A 20,329-nucleotide genomic window follows, 5' to 3' on the forward strand; every position below is an offset into this window, starting at 1 on the left:
AGGCATTGGATAAATAAATAAATAATCAAGTTTAATATTCAATCTACTTAAAGACTGTGGTGATGTATGGGATGTGAATGGTCGTGTGATATGCACATTAGTATGCATTTGGATTATTTCTGAAGCTTTTGTACAGATCGTGATTGTTTTTGCTTTGCAGGTATTCGAGTGGATGAGAGAAACATCTGGCTCATTAGCTGATAATTGCTTCACAGTCTGTTTATCTGAGCTCTTTTCACTGAAACAGCTGCCCAGTGCTGACCGAGTCGAACTGACGAGAGTGATGAGATTGAATCAAAACATTAACCCGATAATAAGCCTACCACCTCTGTTGGGCAGATGGAGACTGTTGAGCTGGTTAAAAATATCTCCCTGCTTATGTTCTTATGAAAGATGACTCTTTTCAATTCTCACAGATTCGACCATTCTGGTAATATCGTGCAGCTTTGAAATAATCAAACAAGAAGCACACCTCCAGGGCAGCCACTTCTGTGCTGTCCCGTAAGACACGGAAGGCAAAGGGGTGCTTGGGTCCGAGTCCCGGAACCACCTCACAGCCGTGGAGAGGAAGGGAAGGGAGAGACATCCGAGGATCTCCTTTGTCGTTGTAGAAGTGCAGGGCACCTCTGCACACGCAGCACCACTGCTCCCGCCACACCTGGTTCACCAGCACTGACAAATGGCCTGCATAGCGAGGAGAAAAGGAAGAGTTACGCATTCCGCAAACTTGGACTCCTGAAGCACGACATTGAAGCGGGCTCTGACCTTGCCGAGGATCGCTGTATGTCCGTGGGTCACTTGTCCGAGTTGACTTCTTCTTTGAGAAGCTGATGATGCGTGTGATCTTACGCCCCGCAGCAAAAGGACCCCGTTTCACCTTACCTAAAAAAAAAAATTAAAAAGAGTTCAAAATCAGATGCTTTTGTTTGGATTTATCTGTGTCGTTTGGGAACTGTATTCCCAATCTGTTTTATTTTATCAACATGTTTCAACAGAATCCTTCCCATCTCATATGGCATAAATGCAGCAATATGGAAGAGTCACACAAATTACATCCCAGCAACCTCTAATTGGAACAGCTGCAATGCTTTAAGACTGCGTGCATCTCTGCCTTACCATTCTCTCTGCAGTTCTCTCCAGCTGACACGCCCACACTGTCTGAATCTGATGTGTTCCTCTCCGCAGACAACCTCTGCAGAAGCAAACACGCCAACACAAGGTTAGATTTTATCAGGGCCCAAGGTTTCATTCTAAGCTAAGCTGGTCTACACTTGCCTTTGACTAATAAAGAGCTAAATAACTATACTTTAAAGGCATTTCTTCTCATACATATCCACCTTCTTAGACGTCTTTCTGTCATGCTGTTTCCTAAATACAAACACATGGCATAATTAAACAAATAGTCTCCTTCCAGCTCTATATGGGCTCCCCTTGTTTTAGTATTTGTTTTTGTATGAGAGCCTGTTGCAGATTGTGATCTAATAAACTCCTAAAGAGGATGTGCCTCTTCCGACATTGGCTCACCACCACCTCCGTCAACGAAGTCTTAACTCCTAATTACCCTGCTTATCTCCTCTTTGTTCTGCGAGCCAAACACAGGTATCTGTGTTGAGCCAAACAATTGTTTAGGAAAATTGATGCTGACAGCACAATTGCTGCTTGCTGCTGAGCATTCCTCGCCTCAGCTGCTGTAAGGAAGAATTACGGACTTCGGGGATATAACAAAAAAACCCCCCACAAGGATACACTCACATAAACATCCTCTCTCTCACGCTTACCTTATCAAGTTCACATTTTCTGAGAATGACAGGAGATGCCGATTCCTCGGGTGCTGCGCTCTGACTGCTCACCTCTCTGACAACCTGCGGGAAAGTTTGCACTTATCACTCTGGACTGGATGCTAACCCCCCCCCCCTCGATAGACCATTGATGATTGGCAGCTATACCAGAGGAAAATACATGACTCCTGCATAAAATTGCAGCATGCTAAAATTACCGTAAGCCACGTGTGGGCCTGCTCTTTGCTCTGTACCGCCAGCACCAGCGCGTCCCCATTGGGTAAGGTAAAGCGAAGCTCATGATGCTTCCTCTTGGTGTCTTTGGGGACGTAGACTACAGTGCATTGGGGCAGCAGCAGGTCCACGTAGGGGGACATGTCTTTGGAACTCTTATAACACTGCACAAAGAACAAAATGTGGTACGTGTGAGGGGGGAAAAAAGGAAAGATACATAAGTAAAGAACATCCTTTAAGGAAGATGAGAAAGTGCAGCATCTCACTTGTAGCCTGTTGTCCCGTATGACAGTGAGCTGCTTGGCCCACTGCCCAAAGCGTTTTTTACGCAGCAGGAAGGCACAAATGCGACAGTCCCTGGCAGGAGGCATGGAGCTCTCATCGGAGGGCCACTGATGAGTAAGCCGGACGCTCGGGCTCCTCTCTTCCTCGTCTTCCTCGTAGGACTCGTAAGAACTGCTCAGAGCATCAGAATCATTGTCTGTTGAAGCAATGAGAAAGACAGAGAGAGGGAAAATGTCAGCTTTATTTGTTGGAAAAACGCAGGATTTATCCGGCGATCCTGGAAACGTGTGGGTGTTCTCACAGGAGTTTTTGCGACGTAGGTTTGAGCAGGTAGTGGGGTATTGGTTTTCTGTATCTTCATAGCCATCTTCTATAGAGTTAGGAGGGCTGGACCTTACTGGAAAGGGAAGGAAAAAATGCAATTTAGCTTTTGTTGCGCTAATTATCTGTGGTACATCCTGCTATATGATTGTGTTCATATCAATTATATCCTGTGCATGGAAAATTCTAGAACACTAAGGTCACTGAGTTCAACTGAGGTGGGAACATGCTGACCTCTTGTTATTATATACTCAGGCATCTTGCCAGGGCCCAGGGGCACTGCTTCTTCGTAGTACTCCTCTGGAGGAGGGGTTGTGGGCAGCGGGGGTGGCGAGTCAGCTGAGTGTGGGGCGACACAGCTCTGCTAAGGGAGACACATAAATATAAACAAAGCTCTCAAATTTCCTCTATAGCCAAAAAGGCCAAAAGAGCTACATAATCAAAGAGACGCACAGAATAACCCTGTAAAAAATTCCATAAATTAGATGCATGGGCTCTGGGCGGATCCCCAAGTCTTCACTCGTCCAGCAGTTTACAGAGCAATGAGCATGTCGAGCAAAGGGAAAACCCCACAATATGGAACACAGTCTCTGGTTTTCATCGCCTCTTTTGGATTTGCAATTTGCAAAGTGCAACTGGGGCAGCGAGTGCTGAAAAGACTGATATTAAACAGCTTACAGCCCACACACGGAATCCTTTCACCTTCAGGACTTTAAGCCAATATTTAGTTAATTTCCAAAATATGAGTTCTCATATTTTCTCATATTTTTCACTTGCCTTTTTCGAAGTTTCAGTTTGTGCATTCTTGTTTTCTTTCACATCATCAGAAACATCCTTTAGGTCTCCAAGCTCACAATCTTAAAAAAAAGAGACATTCATTTATTCTCGTTATGTTAAGGGCAGGGAATTTGCATAAGTGGCTTTCATTTGATCTCACTATGGTGGAGCTCACCAAATGTCTCAAAGAGAGACTCTACAAAGCTCGTGCCATTTCTGTACACTGATGAGTTCATGTAGATGTAGTCTGTTCCTGACACTAGAGGGGAGGAAGAAGAAAACACAGGCAGCAGTAAGTTAAAAAAAAAACAGCATTAAAAAAAAACAAACCTTATGTGTGCAATCATTCAGAACTTAGTGTAAAAATGAATTTCCTTCCTCTCTGTTACCTGATGGCTCTATCTGCTGCAGGAGGTTCCGCACTGAGGTCTTCTTCTCCTGGGTGGTGGAGCTGAGGTTCTCCTGGTCCAGCATCTTCAGCAGCACGCCCAGCTCACTCACCAACACCTCCATTGCTGCGCAGAGAGGAGGGCAAATGGTCAAAGGGGTGTGTGAGTATATGTGCAAGCATTTGTGTATAATTAGAGAGGGCAAAGGTCAGACTAGCAAGTCTAAACAAATCCCTGGTGTATGTCCAACAGGCTCTTTCTGCTTTGCTTTCCCCTCGTCCTTCTTTCAATTTGTGTCACTCTGCTTCACAGTTTGTCAATATCCATCAGCCATCTCATCACTGAGTCTCCTTTCTATCTCCCTCTGTCTATCCAGACTAAACAATGCCAAGAGGCTTCAGTCACAGGAAACATGTCTGCTAATTGCTCATTAACCCTGTAAATATGTGAATTTGGAGCGACGACCAAAGATAACAGCAAAGGAACTTCCTGAAAAAAGCTCTAAAATTCTGCGGATTCACAAACTCAAATTTGAATCAACATTTAAGTGACAGAAAAACTAGATTTTTGTCCCCCTGGCCCTCTAAAAGAACAAACAGATACAGGCAATGGTTCAATATGGAGCATCGGACTCTAACAGGAATAACTTAAGGAGCACTTTAGAGAGCTCAGAACAAGCCAAATGAGAAAGCTAGAACTTCATTCACAAGGACCCGATCTTTATCCAGCAGTTGCGAAACTGAAACGCAGAACTTAGAAAAACACAAGCTGCCTTAAACAGGCTTTCAAAGGGCTCTCTGGGTCCTCTGGACCCAAGATTGTAGGAACAGATATATCGCATACATCATATGTTGATCTGAGATGTAGGACAGGTCCACTCCCTGTTTCTCAGAGCAAAACCCAAATAAACTAGCTCACTCCCCCCAGCTGCTGCAAGCCCGAGAAAAGATTTGCAACCTGCTGCAAGCCAGTGCCACCAAGCAGCGCTTTTTGTCTCTTCCAGCTTCCCGAGGTGTTTCCATTAGCTCGTTTGTAACCACCGTCTGTATTCTAGCACCCAGTTTATGTATGTATGCTTATGTATGTAAAAACAAAACAAAACCTAACAAATGGCTGAGTCACTGCTGGCATTCTTGTCTGCCTCCCCCTACTTCCCATTCCCCTCCATCTCTTACTCTCTCCCCTCCCTCCTACCCAATTTTCACAGTCCAGGCCCCTTGGACCTAGCGAACGTCTTACTAGGGTCAGCCGCGGGACAGCCGCTGAGCCAGAAAACTCTTTGTACAGAGTGCGCTCATATGGCAGCAAGACCTGTTGCGCTAAGCACACACACAAACACAGGCAGAAACAGACACATACACTCGTGCACACAAGCCCAAAACGCACAGGCAGGCTCATGTGTTGTGCATTTAGCGAGGTGTGTCAAATCTTAACTTTTGTCTGCTTATCTAGAAAATGCACTCGAACCACCATCGTGTGCAGGATTTTGTACACAGGCCTAAAAAGCACATTAATAAGTTGAGGCAGAATGTTGGCTGTCTCAACGTATGACCCCAACGCAGTGAACTTGCACGTAATCACCTCTGACAAGCAGAAAATAAATTAGCTGGAGAAAATATCTATTGTTTGTCAGTGATGTATGTCCTACATTTCAGGGTGCTCCCACTCCTTAAAGACAGACATACTTTTCTTAGGTGGGTCTTCCTATGGGTTTTAACAATGCCCAGCCAAGGCTACGGTCAAAAGCAACAACAGCTACAGTAGGTGTATGTTTGCCTGTGTCTGTTTAACCACTTTGACTCCTGTACCAGCCTGGTTTCCTTCCATTGTAATAACAGCCCGCTCCCACTCTGAGGAACGGGCATGAGGATTTAATCCATGCTGTGAGCTGGAATGTGTCCTCATTAACATCTAATTCATGCAGGGAAATGAGGAAGTGGAAGGACAGGAAACTCATGAGAGTGGGATGTGTGGGCCTGGTGAACGCTGTTACTCTGCCAGAGGTTCCAGCTGTTTAGATTCTGGCTCTAGCGTAGCACTGGGCTTCCCCTAACCTAAGTGTAAGACAAAACCGTATCCACAGCATGACTCATTCTCTGCAGAGAGAAGTTGAAATTTACACCAGTCAGCACTAAATCAAGTATATTACATATAATATAATAGAGAAATTGAGGCGACGCTTTCAAAGGATTTGGCGTGAAGTAGGTCGCCTCACTCCTTAAAAACGGTTTCACAATTTTACTCCTTAAAAATCAGATTACCCAATTTCACGTTTACAGTGCAAGGGCGAGCGAGAAGGAATTACTTCCTCATTTTTGGCACTAGGGGCACGTAAGACCACCCTCAAGTCGTCCATCGTTCCTTTATAATTAACAACACACCATGCATGAGTGTCGTCACACGTCTTAAGCGGCGAGTCATCTTTTGCTTTTATGCTGCAACTGCTCGTGCGTGTGTTTGAATGCGATACGTAACCGATGTCTTCTAACTAATTAGGCAAAAGCTCCCGTAATGTTACAGTGATAGATGAAAATGTGGTTCAGTGTAGTGAAAGCAATGTATGTGTCTCCATAGAAGGTCAAAGGATAACTTTATTCTAAGCTTTGTGTACTTTCAGCTTTTTAAAAAAAAGACATCATAAAGTAGAAGACTTAAGACACCAGAGAAAAAAGATTGTGCAGGTCTGCAAAGTCAGTCAAAGTTTAGAACACACTTGGTTTCCTCACACTTGCTTAACAATTGCTGTTAAACACCAGACACATTCCTCGCCTCGTTCATAGTGCAAGACTCTGCATTGTGTGTGTGTGTGTGTGTGTAGACCTTTGTTAAGTGGAGAGGGTAGTTTGTTTAACACTGCAGACTCAGGCCTTTAAAAGGAGCTTACATTTGTAGACTTTCTGTGCCAACTCTGTACGGTTGAATGATGGGTGAATAATTTCAGTGAGTCTAGCACCTGTGCTAACATGCCCAACAACGTCTAAATTAAAGAATAATCTGACCTCACACGATTGCACCATTTTTCTCAACCCCCGCTCCCTCCAAGTACCAAAGACCTCCCTCATGCTGAGCTGACTTCTTTTCTTGCCATGCAACCCACCCACCCACACACACGCACACACACACACACACACACACACACACACAAACAAACTTAACATAACAGTATGTCGAAAGTGACAGGATTCAGTCAGCAGCAGCTTTGTTTCACAACATCACTGTAAGCAGACATTCCAACTTATCCAACAAGAATTTGCAGCCCACAACGAGTCTTCAGAGGCTTCAGAAATTACAATGTTTCACTAACGACCCTGGCAAACACAGCTTTCTCAACAATTCAACATTTCTGCCTTTCTCTGTGTCTCAGTGAGCTGGCATGGCCCTCAAGGCATGAAGTAAACATCATCTGATTCCTACTGTGTTTGGATTGAAGGCACGACACCTTTAGTGTCTTTACATCCCCGCAGCTAACACACCTCTCTTTCCCTCGGCATGCCCAAATCCTGTAGCATCAGATGCTTTAATATACCAACATTTATAAAATATCTGTTTTCTTGTTGTTTTCTTTTCAAAACACTTACCTTCACGGGCAGTGGATGACAGTCCCACCATTCTCTAATTGGCTCATTCATACACAAAAGAGATACTGCAGGAGATACTCCAGACTCAAAGACACCCTTTGTGCTCTGTCCTGTGAAGTCTGTAGCGGAGGTGAGCTACCATCTGCTGAATTCACACTCCCTTTACCTCTCCCTTCCTCCATCTGATCTGTTATCTCTCTGTACCTCCCTCTCCGTCTACCCTCCTCTCGTTCCTTTTTTTTGAGGGGGGGGGGGGGGGCAGGGGTGGTGCTCTGCGTGTGTGCGCATGTGTTTGATCCCCCTTCTTCCACTGTAATCCTAGGGATCGTATAGCACCTGGGAAAGGCTTGCTGTGTAAACACACACACTAATAGCTAACTCACATTCTTTATTCTTTTGCATTCTTTCCCTCTCTCTTTACATTATTAACTTTTAACTAGTGGCTACAAACTAAACAGGTTCCAGTTTAGCTGCCTGTGGAAATCCCCAGTTTATAGGGGTATTTTAACATGTCAAGTAAAAGTTGCAGGATTTAGGAAATTCTGTGGAGTAGTCATTAGGGCAAGTTGAGACCTTTTCAGTGTCACACGTGGAGGATTTGCTGCCTTGAGGCAGAATCAGGCAGCCAAACACGATGCAACATGCTGCCTTCAATCACACTGGCAGTAACGTGGCACAAACAGCCCTGAAGCATACACAGTTCAATACACAACCACAACCACAATATGACACACTAGCTTCTTCTAAGTGTAGGCTTTTACTATAAGAAGCCTCTTGCACAAGACTGGACAAGTATCATTATGATGTCACAAGACTGGGGTTACAGCATAAGCGTGCAAGTAATAAGATCACCTGTTGTTTGGAATCCTAGTGTGACCCCTCATCACCCCATTGTGATTCTATTTGGGGAGCTCATTCTGAAGGGCCAGATGCATGTCTCAAAAATGCTAATCAGATACTGTTAATCTGTTGCAGATAGTTTTGAGGCTTGTCATTTCTTTTATGTCCTACACCTGTGTAGTTTCCTCAGATTTTTTAAGGACACACTGCACACCATGCTGACATACAAGAGGTTTTCAGCTAAACCAAAGGAATGGGAACAAATTACATCTGTTTGTAATTAGCTGCTAGTAACAAATTGCTAATTTGCTTGTTGTAAGTAAACACAACCCTGGTTCATCACTTGAGTTGGGTGTCTTTTTATGCTTAAATGAGTCATAGGTCAGTGTTAAGTGGCGTTACAAACAAAAACTACTCCTCTAAAAATGGTCCGGTAAAAGGACTGGACTCCTTGGAAGTTAAATATAAAGAAATGAGTAGTGGCTCGATGCTTTTGCACAGAATTGTATTTGTGAAGAAAAGCGCCGCACTAATGAGCTCCTTCTAAAATCTATTGATAAAAAAGCCAGACCCTTCCTCACTCGTAAATGGTGCTTCCCAGCTTTTCCCAAAATAGTCTCACATACTGCCTGATATGGCCTTAAAAAAAACGAGTTCTGATAGTGACTAAATCTGAACTTTGACCTCAATAGTAAATATCTGACCACATACAGAACTGTGGATGTTAGAGGAGGGATGTGAAAGCACACCAAGTTGTAAAATTCACACCACCTTGAACCATATTACAGCTGGGTGCGATGGATCTCAGGTTTTTGAAAAGCTAAAGCCTTCGGGGCAGAAATAGTCACAGTTAATGATAAAACAAAACCTAGTGTTTATTACAATGAAAACTACTGGTCAAGTCCACAGTGCAAAACAAAGGAGAACCATAAAGATGTAAGTCATGCCAGATAAAGCAGTTCGAGAAAAAAAAAGACGGTACCATCTGTGACTCCACAAGAGATCTGTATCTACTGAAAACTGATGGATTATTCTTGGAAGAGCCCCTTTCCTTATTGTCTTTGGAGATGCTGGATACACAACCATTTCTCAACCCGATCTGACATGAAAGCACACTGCACTGTGTAGGTGTCTTTCTTCCTCGGCCGAACAATACGACCCAGCAAGTTTTTGAAGGAGACGAAAAGCATATTTTTTGTGTGCAAAAGCATAATCTTATCTCATGTTAAGTGAGTCAAAGGATAGGGTTTTCAGTACAGAGACAGTGGCGTTTGAGTGTTATCATCATGCCGTGTGAGTGTTACCTAAATACCTCCATCCAACTCAGTCATCAAAGCTGAGTCAGGCATGTTTGAAAAAAAAAGAGCTGATTCATAATGTTAAGAAGCACAGATGAGAAAGGAGATCACCGTTCACCACAGGATTTATCACACCACTCCATGTAACAAAGAATGAGGTAAACCAGACAGCCAGATGTTCGCCCAGTTTTTAATTGAATTAGGAGGTGTGCCAACAATGCCTTCTCTCACCAGGCTGTGCCCTATCATGATGAAATTCCCTCCCACCCTACCCTTCGAATTCCTGGCATTTCCCAAGAGTGACAGCTCTTCTTTCCTCTCGCCAGTAGAAACGTGTCTGGGCATTCGCAAAGTGATATCTCTGGAGAACACCACAGGTACACAGGGACAGATCCGGTTCATAGCGCAAATCATCTTGATGGCTGCTGCCAGTCTTTCTGCTACTTTTTACTGCGTCATTTGTGATGGAGGAAGAGATATTCAAAAAAATGCTGTTGCTGTACGTTCATTTTACTTTCACGGTATATAAAGTTGCTATATTTGACATCACACAGAAGGACTGTGTATGAAATGGCTTGCTTGCAGTCACAAATAGACTGGGAAATATAGCTGCAGGCAGCGATGAGGGGGCCAAGCTGGCACAGTCACCATGGCAACTTGAGCTGACCATGTTAAAAGCACTGGCAGGAAAAATGAGTTGTTGCTTAATGCCCTGAGTGGGGACATTATGGAACTTGAGAACCTCAAGAAGAAGTACAAAGTTCATACACCAAGGCTTTATTCAGATATGGAAATGTACTTATTCATTTATGTTTGATTGGAAAAGCTGGTGCATTTCCAGGTGTTCAACCTACGGTACAGTTTTAATACAATAGGATTCATGTCCATATCACTGCTGATTGTGAAACAGATATATCCATCAAACAAGAGAGAGCATAGCTTTAGGCCTGTTGAGCATTGTTGCGTACAATCTGCTAAACATGCCATAATGTTGTATGCTATTTCCAGACTGAACGTGACCCATATCTGATGTCATGAGCTTTGAAGTTAACTTGCTACAAGGAATATAACAGTACCTCATTAGGTGGTGTTATAAAGGTTACTCTAGCTTCAACTAAGCGATGGTGCTATAGTGCACGAGATGGAGACATGAAACTCGGTGAAACGACTGTCCCCAATGAGGGTGTCCCATTCATGCTCTTTAGCAGTAGCTGCTAGGAGCTACCACAGTGTTACTTTTATTTTCTCGCTCTGGTTGGCTAAGTTTAGGCAACAAAATGATTTAGTGTGGTTTACCACACAGGCACACCTGTGCACAGTTTACAAGCACTTTTTCACACATCTTCTTGGGGCCTCTTGCACAAACAACATTCAATGTTATATTATGGGAGAACATAGTAATCGTCCAACTGTGCAGTGTCCTTAAGTTTTGTGGAGCATTTTAGCATAATTTAGTCTGTTGTGTTGGTTTTAAATGAGCAAACAGCATATCATTGAGGAGCTTTGGTTCTTCTTTTGGCTTCTTCCTGCTACAGCAGATCATCGGTTTCCACCTAACCCTGTCCTTGGCATCCACTTTTCTCACACCAAGCCTCTGAATGTCCCCTTTGATTACCTTCATGGGTTTTTTTCTCTTGTCTTCCACTTTTCATCTTGCCTGGGCAGCTCCTTCTTCAGCATCCTCTGTCCAATATATCCACTATCCCTCTTCTGCACATGCTCAAACCTTCTCGGCCTTGCTGCTCTAACTTTGTCTCCAAACTGCTTAACCTGAGCTGTTCCACTTGTGTATTAACTTCTTGTCAAATCCTGGTGACTCCCAATGAAAATCAATTCTTCCTTCTCCAGCTCCACCTACTGTCATTTTGTCAGTGCAATCAATCCTGGTGACCCTGTCCATTTCACTCTCGCTGTTATCCTTCACATCACTCCTGACACTTATCTCCACTCTTCTTCACCTCGCTCGTGCACTGTCCATTTGTCTGGACGGTTGATCCCTGATATTTAAACTCCTCCACCTTCACTAACTCTGCTCCGTTGCTCCTTCACAGCTACACCTGTTTTGCTCTCATTGACAAACATGTATTCTGTCTTGCTTCTGCTGACTTTTATTCCTCTTCTCTCCAAAGCATGCTTCCACCTCTCCAGGCTATCTTCTACACAGTCACAGTGTCGTGTGCAGACTCCTGTCTAACCTCATCTCTCAATCTGTCCATCACCTCTACAAACAAGAGGAAGTCATAGCTGACTCTTGAGGCAATCCCACCTCCTCCTTGAACACATCTGTCACTCCGACCGCACACCTCACCACTATCTCGCTGTCCTCATTCATGTCCTACACCAGCCTCACATACGTCTCTGCCCCACCTGATTTTCATCAGCTCGTCTCTTGGCACATTATCTTATGCTTTCCCTAGGTGTCCTGGTTATTTTTTGGTTAGCATTTAAACTTTAAGGCTGGAGGAGTTGATGGATGGCAAAAAGCCACAGGGAAAATAAATACTGGACTTTCAGACACTTCATCAACTGAATACTAATGATTTGCTGGATATATTTACTTAACATTTAAACACAAAAAATGACAATATTTTATATTGCTGTGCTTATAGTTTTTATCAACATACACTCCAAAGAAATATATTAGTTTAAAATTAATGAATGTTTAAGTAAATCTTATTATTGGTCAATATTGCCGGGCCTGAAAACAGAGATGTCATTACATGTTTTTGAGGGCTTAGGGAATAAGAGCCCATTCATTGGAAGCATGTCTGGCATATAGAGTAGAAAGTGTGGGTATTTAAAGGTTATGCCAGGACTACTAAACTACCTACTGAAGACCCTGAAAGGGAGATTTAAAAAAGTAGCAAAACAAAGCATTTTTCCTCATCATCATTAGTATAATGGGCTGAGCATCTCTATGGAGTTCTCTCATATGGCCCCCAATAGAGATGAACTCCCTCTCTCTGCCGATGACATCACCTATCACCTCCAGCCTTCTGTTTCCTCTTCCTGTCAGCTGACCCATTCCCACTTTGACTGCAGCGTCTCTGGTGACCCCATTCTCATTTCACTATCTAGATCATTCACCAGATAGAATAGAGAATGCATCTGCAGCTGCATTTCAAAGAAACAATAAAACAGAGCCTTGAATATGCGATTACTGCAAAAACTCATTTAGCAGCTACAGGCTGAACCCCTGAGAGATAATTATGTTCTCATGGCCTTTTTGTTAATGCATTCATTGTGTAGGTAGTAATGTCTGACAAAGCAGTGATAATGAACATATATACTAAATGTAGATTACAAAACTGGAGCTGAGCAGCAGGTGAGAAGAACATGTGGAAAAGTTTATTTGTTTTGGAGGAACTGCAAAGGTATATGGCTAAGGAGAGAGAGAAAAACATGCTCCACCCCCACTGTTTTTACTGGACTCGGGAAGCTGCTTCAGGTTATTATAAAATACAACAACGATCCCACACTCCATGATACAAGTGTATGAGCAAAGACAATAAATATAACAGTGATGGGGACTCTCTAAGGACATAGATATGCTGAGTTTCTACGCGAGTAGAGTATTATTCTGTCTGAGATTTTTCTTTTTCTTTGCAATAACTGGCCAGCACACTGACCCGAAACTGACAGAGCGATAAACAGCGTTGCATTCAGCAGAGCATGCGTTTCAAGGCACAATTACTTTCCAATCTAACATCTTTGTTTAAATCTCCCTGAGCCTCTCCCCGAATCAAAGCAAATATTTCTACACATCACTTACATTTGGTTTGTTTGTGTCGTGCAGTCTGTCTCTAAGAGATTTCTGGCTCCATCCTGCATTCTTGCTCCTACTAATTACACCACTCTAACGAGCTCACCCCAGACAGAGAAAATACTCAAACTCATTAGGTATCTATGGTGGCCGGGGCACTTATGGTCAGAGTGTGGGAGAAATATGGGCTTGTGCACTCCCGCTCACCTGCTTAAGCATTAACTGGCTCTTTGAAGGTCAGCCATTAAGCACAGAAGCTTTTGATGTTCAGACGGTGATAGCTAGAGCTGCTATCTCAAAGAGACAGTCAAGGTCCTAAGTTAGAGGTCAGGTTAGTAAAGCAACTCTGCTCTTTCTTCCTACCTGACATTGGTGATGTTTGTTCAGCAGCTTTTGCATCTCTGTAGCAAGAATCTCATGCTATCAGGCCCTAAGAATAATTGTATCTGACAGGTATGGGAGAAAGGTTTATGTTACTGAAATAATTACACTGTTGAAAGAGGCAACACTGAAGTTGTACTACTGACGCCCTGAAATAAGATTTCTTCTGGTGTAGCAGAGTTCCACTTTTGACTCCTACAATCCTTTACCCCTCAGTCTACTGTGGCAAATCTCTTGTGTGTGATGAAGAAGCATCTCAACAGCTGATGATGCCTGTTTATGCATTACCACAGTAACAGAATGGCAAAGTGCCCAGGGGATTTCCCTGTATTTTATCAGTGCATTGTGAGGCAGGGCCGATCTTCCCAGTGTCCCTGAAAAATAAAATGCAATAAAAAAAAGGGAGGAGACAAAAATGGACAGATGGGTAGAAAGAGTCTGATCAACAGTAATACTCACCAGGTGTAAACATATGCATCTGGGCATTTCTCAATATGGACTAAGGTCAAAGGGATGTCTGCCTGCTAGACTTCCTTCCCCTTGCTCTCATTTTTCATTTTTTGCTCTGATTTATTCAGGTCCAGGATGGCACAGAGGGCTTGACTCAGCCTGCTGCTAGACAAAGCCCCTACAGTGCAGTCAGTATTATTCAGATCCCGTATCTGCCCTCAGTCCTATGAGATCACCACAATGCTATGTCTCCCTCACAGAAAAGTATTCACACACTTAGAAAGATGCTATTTTGCAAGTGGAAGCACTGATGTTGCACAGACAAGGGTAATATAGACAGAACAGATGCTGGCAGACACTCACACACACCATTTACGTGCGCGTGCGTGCACGCACACGCTCAGAATCCCAGTCACACATGCACAGAAGGAGGAGAGAGGCTGCTTTGTCTCCACTTGGGATTTTCTGTGTTAATAAGATCTGAACTAAAACGCTGTATTCAGTTTTCACCAGAAAGCTGAGATTTCTGTTGTCTGAATCTGTCATGTTAGCCATAAGAAGGCCTTGATAACTGCCTTTGTATTGTATAGTTAAGAGCATTTAAATGCATAATGAGGATAACTTTGGGCATGGATTTTGCAGTGTAAACAATAAAATGAGTCTTGATTATAAACAACAGTTATGTCTAAAAAGTTAAAATAACATTTACTAAATCATTACTAAGTTACCTTTCAACACACTTCCATGCAGTGTTTTAGGTAATGGATTAGCATGTCGTGCCTCATGTAGTTTCACTTCTTTTTTGTTCTTTTTTCACTAAGTGCAATATGTGTTCAGTCTTCAAAGAAGCATGAAACCACAGAGGCAGAAAACAAAGGAGGTGGAAAGTCTGCAAAGTATTAAATATCATTACAATATAATAAGCTATTGGCAGGCTGGAGTCTTTTTTCATAGTCTATCTGCTTGGGTTTTGTTTTCAGGTTCTTCCCACATTCCAAAGACGCTCATAGTTAAATGGCTGTTCTATACTGACCATAGGTGGGAGGGTAGCTTGTGACTCCCCTAGTGTGACCTGGGATCGGCTCCAGCCACTAAGACCTTCTTATATGAAATACCAGAATTTGTCCTGCTTTTTTCATGGTCCAATGAAAAGAATGCCAAAGCACAGCAACAGGGAAAAACCTACAGGTGAGAAGCTGTTTTGCAGTGTTTCAATATTTTACTTTTACAGTCATTTTTGCATTTATACACAATAACAATAATTCCTTCACTGACAGTGACTGGAGCAAAGAACCACAATAAACTGACACAAAGACTTTAAAAATATCATTTTACAGACCGAACTTCTTCAAAAGAGCCAAGCATGAAATCTACTTTTTTAATGTAGATAATATCAAACATTATGTTACAATGTTTTGTGGTATACGTCATCACACATCATACACCAAAACTCTTGTGAATTCCACACCATGTGTTGTCGGTAACATGTCTCTTTACCCCCTAAAGCAAAATGGAAAAAAATTAAATTAAATTTCTGTACCTGTTTCATAAATCACCCTAATTCACATCTGTTCGAAAGTCACATATAGACGTCCTAACTGATAACAGGTTAGACAAGTCCTATTATGCCAAGTTTTCCCAATAAATCGTAATCTTTTATAAGTACTGCTTGTGTCTGTGTGCCAGCACACCTCAGGCAGAGTCCCTTTTCACTGTCAGCAGCATAAGAAAACACCTTTTTTTCCTCAGTGTCACGTACACTCTATAGTCCCCTGCTACAGTGATGTGATGCAGGTCTCCATGGAAACCCTATATAAACAGCAATGTGTGGAGAATGACCACTGCCTACATGTGCACGCCCACATGTGCACATACACTCACATAACCCGCACACATATACAGCCATATGAATCATGGTGATCTCCTGTTCTCATAGGGTTAAAGAGGGGGGAATTCCACTTCTTATAGTGCTGGTCTACAATCATCCATAATTTAGAGCTCATGAATGATGAAGCACATATATCATACATACACGTATATCATACTAAATGCCTTAATGTATGCTACATGTGTGATCGACCCATGTCTGCAAAGCTTCTTCATAATTAAAAACTCCTACTAAAGTCTCAAAAGGGAAACAAAACAAAGACTCTTTTGAACAAAGGTTATATGGAAGGGAGATTCCCTTTTCTATATGTTCTGGGTCTCATTGACATTCATGTGGTTCAAGTTAGTTACAATAATACTATACTGTGTACATCACATCATAGAAAAGATCTAGAGTTCTACTGGAAACAGCTTTGCACCAGAGAACAGGCAGCTTTCTTTGAGTTTTTTGAACTGTAAATGAAGGTGAATGCTATTTTATGGCCTGTAGAATTCATTGTAACTGTCCTTTGTTACGTCTGGCTATTTCATTTACAACAGGATGCGAAACAGACTAAACGAACAACATTTAAACTGAACCACAGGATGGTTTTATTGTTGTTAATCCTCCTTGACCTCATCGAACTCAACTGGAAAGCTGAGCAAGGAGGACAACATCATAGGAAGCTATGATTTTGCTCATTTTGGCTGCTAAAACTAATGGTAAAAAGCCAAGTTGTAAAATACTGGACAAAAGCTAAATGTATAAGGACTCTTTGTTTGTTACATAAAAATGCAGATCACCCAGCAGATAATCAGGAAGTGTTGCATAAATGTGCACACAGTGAAGTCCCCTGACCGCTGCATAGATGATGAAAGCGGGCAGCATTTTAATTGTGCTCTTTTGCACTGCTAACCTGAAACCACTGAAATTGTGATTTAATACGACCGCTACCAATTAAAACCTCTGTTGTCTCCTAACAGTGCTCAGAACTCAGTTCTATGAAAAGAAAAACATTTTCTTACTCTGAGCCGTTTCCTATCTGAATAATATATTAAGAGGATGGTGGGGGTTGGAATGACATTCCAAAAGGCACACAAGCACGGGCGCATGGATGCCCTGCAACACACTGGCTGTCTTTTTCATATAGTACTCAGTGGAATGTGGAGCACGCTGTCACATTAGCAGAAATGAATATACGGAGTAGGGATTTGCATGTGGTGAACTTGTGCATTTCTCTCTGCATCATTTTCTACTCCATAGTCTATTGTTTTTCTCTACAAGTTCTTCCACATGCTCTGACAATAGCCTCAATTCATCATATCTGATGGGCTAAATCACAGGCAAACCCCGTTGCTGCGATGCATCTCTGCAGGGACGACCTCACCCTTCTCACACCCACCTGAATGCTCTGCTTCTCACACTGTTCACTGAGGTCGACTGTGGAAACAAAACCTTTGTTACACTGCTGCTGCTGCAGCTGGCTCAGACAGTCGCTGGCTCACACCATTCAAGTTCCTACCTGCCACTTGTCAACTTTTACAAGTTTGATATCTGAACATATGAATTCTAACTGCAAAAGCAGTTCCGCACATTTTTGCTGCCTTGGGTTTTTCTTTTTTAGCTTTTAGTGCAACTTGATCAGTTAAAGATGTGGCGATTGACTCCTGCGTGACATAACCCCTGTTTTGCCTTTTGCAGTATGTTTTCTTCCTCATTCCCCGTGTGTCCCATGAAGCTCTTTCACATCAACTCTGTAGCATTTGTCTGAATCTAAGCAGAAGATGTGTATAAATCTTTATAAACATTAGAATTTATCTGGCTGCTTCTATCTCCTATCACGTCATCTGTAAACATTAGTGATCCAATGCCACTGGAAGACACACACCCATGCATCACTGCATTTACTGGGCTTTGAAAGATATACTTCAGGTCCTGAACCTTTCTCTATAATTTTGATCTTAGTGTCGTCTGTCCAAAGATTGCAGTCCCAGAGCTAATTTGACCTTTCAGTTCTTGAAGCTGACTTCTAGTTTGCTCCTCACAAATACAAAAGATTCAGCTCTTGTGAACTCCTCTACATTATCAATGTCAGCCTCCTGGAGAGTGTTCATCACTTTGCAGGATGTTTTGAAGTGGACCTTCTTTACTAATATCTTTATCATTTCTGACATGCTACAAACTTTATGAATGCTCATTAGCCCATTATAACATATCTGACAGATCAAATAAATAGCTGCAGGCAAGCAGGGGACAGGGGAGTGTTTATTCTCGTGGTGTTTACACAAACAAAAAGCCCAGTCTGTCAAGATGCATTCTTGTGTGTTTGTACGAGTTTCTCTGTTGAGAAAGATAGCAATGACAGATGAGATTTTCTGCTCGTCTGCAAATCTGGACAAGCCCTAAAAACTTCCTTCCTAAGATGCTTTGCCTCCACACCAAAAACACTGCTAACATCAACATAATCCTCATATGCTGACAGAGTCACAAAGAATGGAAAAGGAGGTAAACTGAGGACGGGAGGGCAGGAGTGACCAAAAGAATTGTTGTTTTTCTTGTAGGCATGCAGGTTTGCCCCCTTTTCTTTCCTTTCCAGTCAGCTGAGTAAAAATGTCCATTAAGCTGAACGTTATAATCACTATCACATGTTTACCTGCCTGGCTGCGGGCAACAAGTCGATGAAAACCATTTGAGAGTTCACAGCTCTAAAAGCAAACAGCAACACCAGCTTAAATCACTGCAGGTTTGACCATATGTTCTTAGTTGAAATGCTACACTTGGTCAAACCTTTCCTGATTAATGCCATCACTTCTGATGTTTAGCTAAAGCCCAGACGGAGGCAAGTGTATATGCTTTTTGTTACAGTGGGAAAACATGTTTCTGTGCAGGGGGTGCGAGTGCACCCCGCCCAGAGAAAACACATGGCATGGAAACACATTTTGTATTTCTGGCTATTCAACACACACACAAAAACACTGCATATCCCTGGAGATCTGTGCAAAAGAATTCTGTGCCATTGGCGTCCAATACCAGACAATTACTAGCAGGATCACCCAATCTGTAAAGATCTCATCTCCACATCCAGATATTTGACTTGACTCAGGATGAGTGAGATTCACTTTCTAGAACAACAATCAAACTGTGGGTCTTGGGTCTGCACTTGGTTTCCTGGTTGTCCAAGCAGCTGGGGGGAGACCAAAGCAGCTTTATTTCTTTTCTTTTCCTTTTAAGTGGACTACAATTGTATCTTTGTAGATGCTCCACATGAGTTCACATTTACTCAATTTGCTTCATTTACATTTACTTTGTCTAAAATGACATGTTTGTGAGTGTTTGTTGAAGGTAAATGAGGCAGTAAACATTTGGGTTCAGTGAAGTAGAAAACAAGACTTTCCGCAGATAAAAGTCTGAGAGGAAGGGTGTGTGTGTCACTCTTTGACAGTCTCCCAGAAATGATTAGTTCCCATAAACAAACACATGCTTGTCTTAAATAGCTGACGAATTAGAAAGCAGCTTACACTTACACTTGGGGCCGCTTGTGTCCATTGCGCTGTGATGCTGTCCCTGTGAAAGTCTACTGCAGGTCCATGAGTGAGTGAGCGAGCATGTGAAGACGTGTGGAGAGCTGCTTGCTGCCGCCACTGATAGATCCACAGTGGATACAACACAGAGCAGCAGCAGGCACCCGCTGATCTGCTGGGTCCTAAAGCCACCAAGCTCCCGTCGCAGCAGAACAGCTCGGAGCCACAAATGACTCGTGTTTGACAAGGTTACAAGTGTGCTTGAAGGGTAAAGTTAGCACTTCTTCGTCTGCAGTCTGCTAAACAAAGAGAAGGAACTCGCCTGGCCCTGTCCAAAGCCAAGCCCACCTAGCTGCTCCCTTAAAGCGCCTATTATGTCTTATTTGCTTATCTTAGACAAGAACCTGTTGCAGAGATGATGATGTGACCCTGTCTGTACTTGCCTGGGAGCAGAGTTTCAGCTGGCTATTCTACTTGCGCAAGTAGAGGTTTTACTGTCAAAAGCAGTAGATTTTTTTTAAGAAAGGACAGCCAGATAGGTACAAGGATTTCCGCGCGGCTTCCAGGCAGCTATATAATGGGAATAAAACCTTTTTAAATGGGAGAGAAGTCTAACTCCCAGTTTATTGTTTCATAGAGGGGACTTGCCTGATAGTTAGCAAATAAAAATAGCAGTAAAGTAAAGGTAGAGTTTTTCATAAAGGGTTTTGACAAAACGGACAACTGCGAGAGCAAGGCACAATCGCACAGGTAGGCATACCATGAGTCACTCTTTGACGTTGCCATGATTTCACAATTCAGATAAGCAAAGTGCAGACAATTTCTAACACAGGCCTCCAGATAGCAG

The 20,329-nt window shown here is 42.7% G+C and overlaps 1 protein-coding gene across 4 annotated transcripts in view; it reads right to left on the reverse strand.

Moving 5' to 3' along the window:
- afap1l1a (actin filament associated protein 1-like 1a) overlaps positions 1-19,612 on the reverse strand; it is a 26,126-nt gene extending 6,514 nt beyond the window's left edge. Inside the window, exons 1-12 of one of the 4 annotated variants that reach the window (XM_085289865.1) lie at positions 19,486-19,612; positions 3,785-3,910; positions 3,571-3,654; positions 3,396-3,475; positions 2,853-2,982; positions 2,599-2,694; positions 2,279-2,493; positions 1,997-2,176; positions 1,779-1,862; positions 1,117-1,192; positions 766-882; positions 473-684 (exon numbers count right to left, since the gene is read on the reverse strand). In XM_085289865.1, the coding sequence (XP_085145991.1) occupies positions 473-684; positions 766-882; positions 1,117-1,192; positions 1,779-1,862; positions 1,997-2,176; positions 2,279-2,493; positions 2,599-2,694; positions 2,853-2,982; positions 3,396-3,475; positions 3,571-3,654; positions 3,785-3,910; positions 19,486-19,507 (1,422 nt within the window). In that variant the 5' untranslated portion in view covers positions 19,508-19,612. Of the gene's footprint in view, positions 1-472; positions 685-765; positions 883-1,116; positions 1,193-1,778; positions 1,863-1,996; positions 2,177-2,278; positions 2,494-2,598; positions 2,695-2,852; positions 2,983-3,395; positions 3,476-3,570; positions 3,655-3,784; positions 3,911-7,362; positions 7,534-19,479 lie in introns of those variants that run through there. The other 3 variants (XM_085289856.1, XM_085289848.1, XM_085289840.1) reach the window with 3 other exon arrangements.
- Between the last annotated feature and the right edge of the window lie 717 nt (positions 19,613-20,329).

This window comes from Mchenga conophoros, linkage group LG2 (assembly GCF_057382185.1).
Source record: "Mchenga conophoros isolate Kocher_MC1m ecotype Shallow Benthic linkage group LG2, M_conophoros_male_GT1.1, whole genome shotgun sequence".
Lineage (NCBI taxonomy): Eukaryota > Metazoa > Chordata > Actinopteri > Cichliformes > Cichlidae > Mchenga > Mchenga conophoros.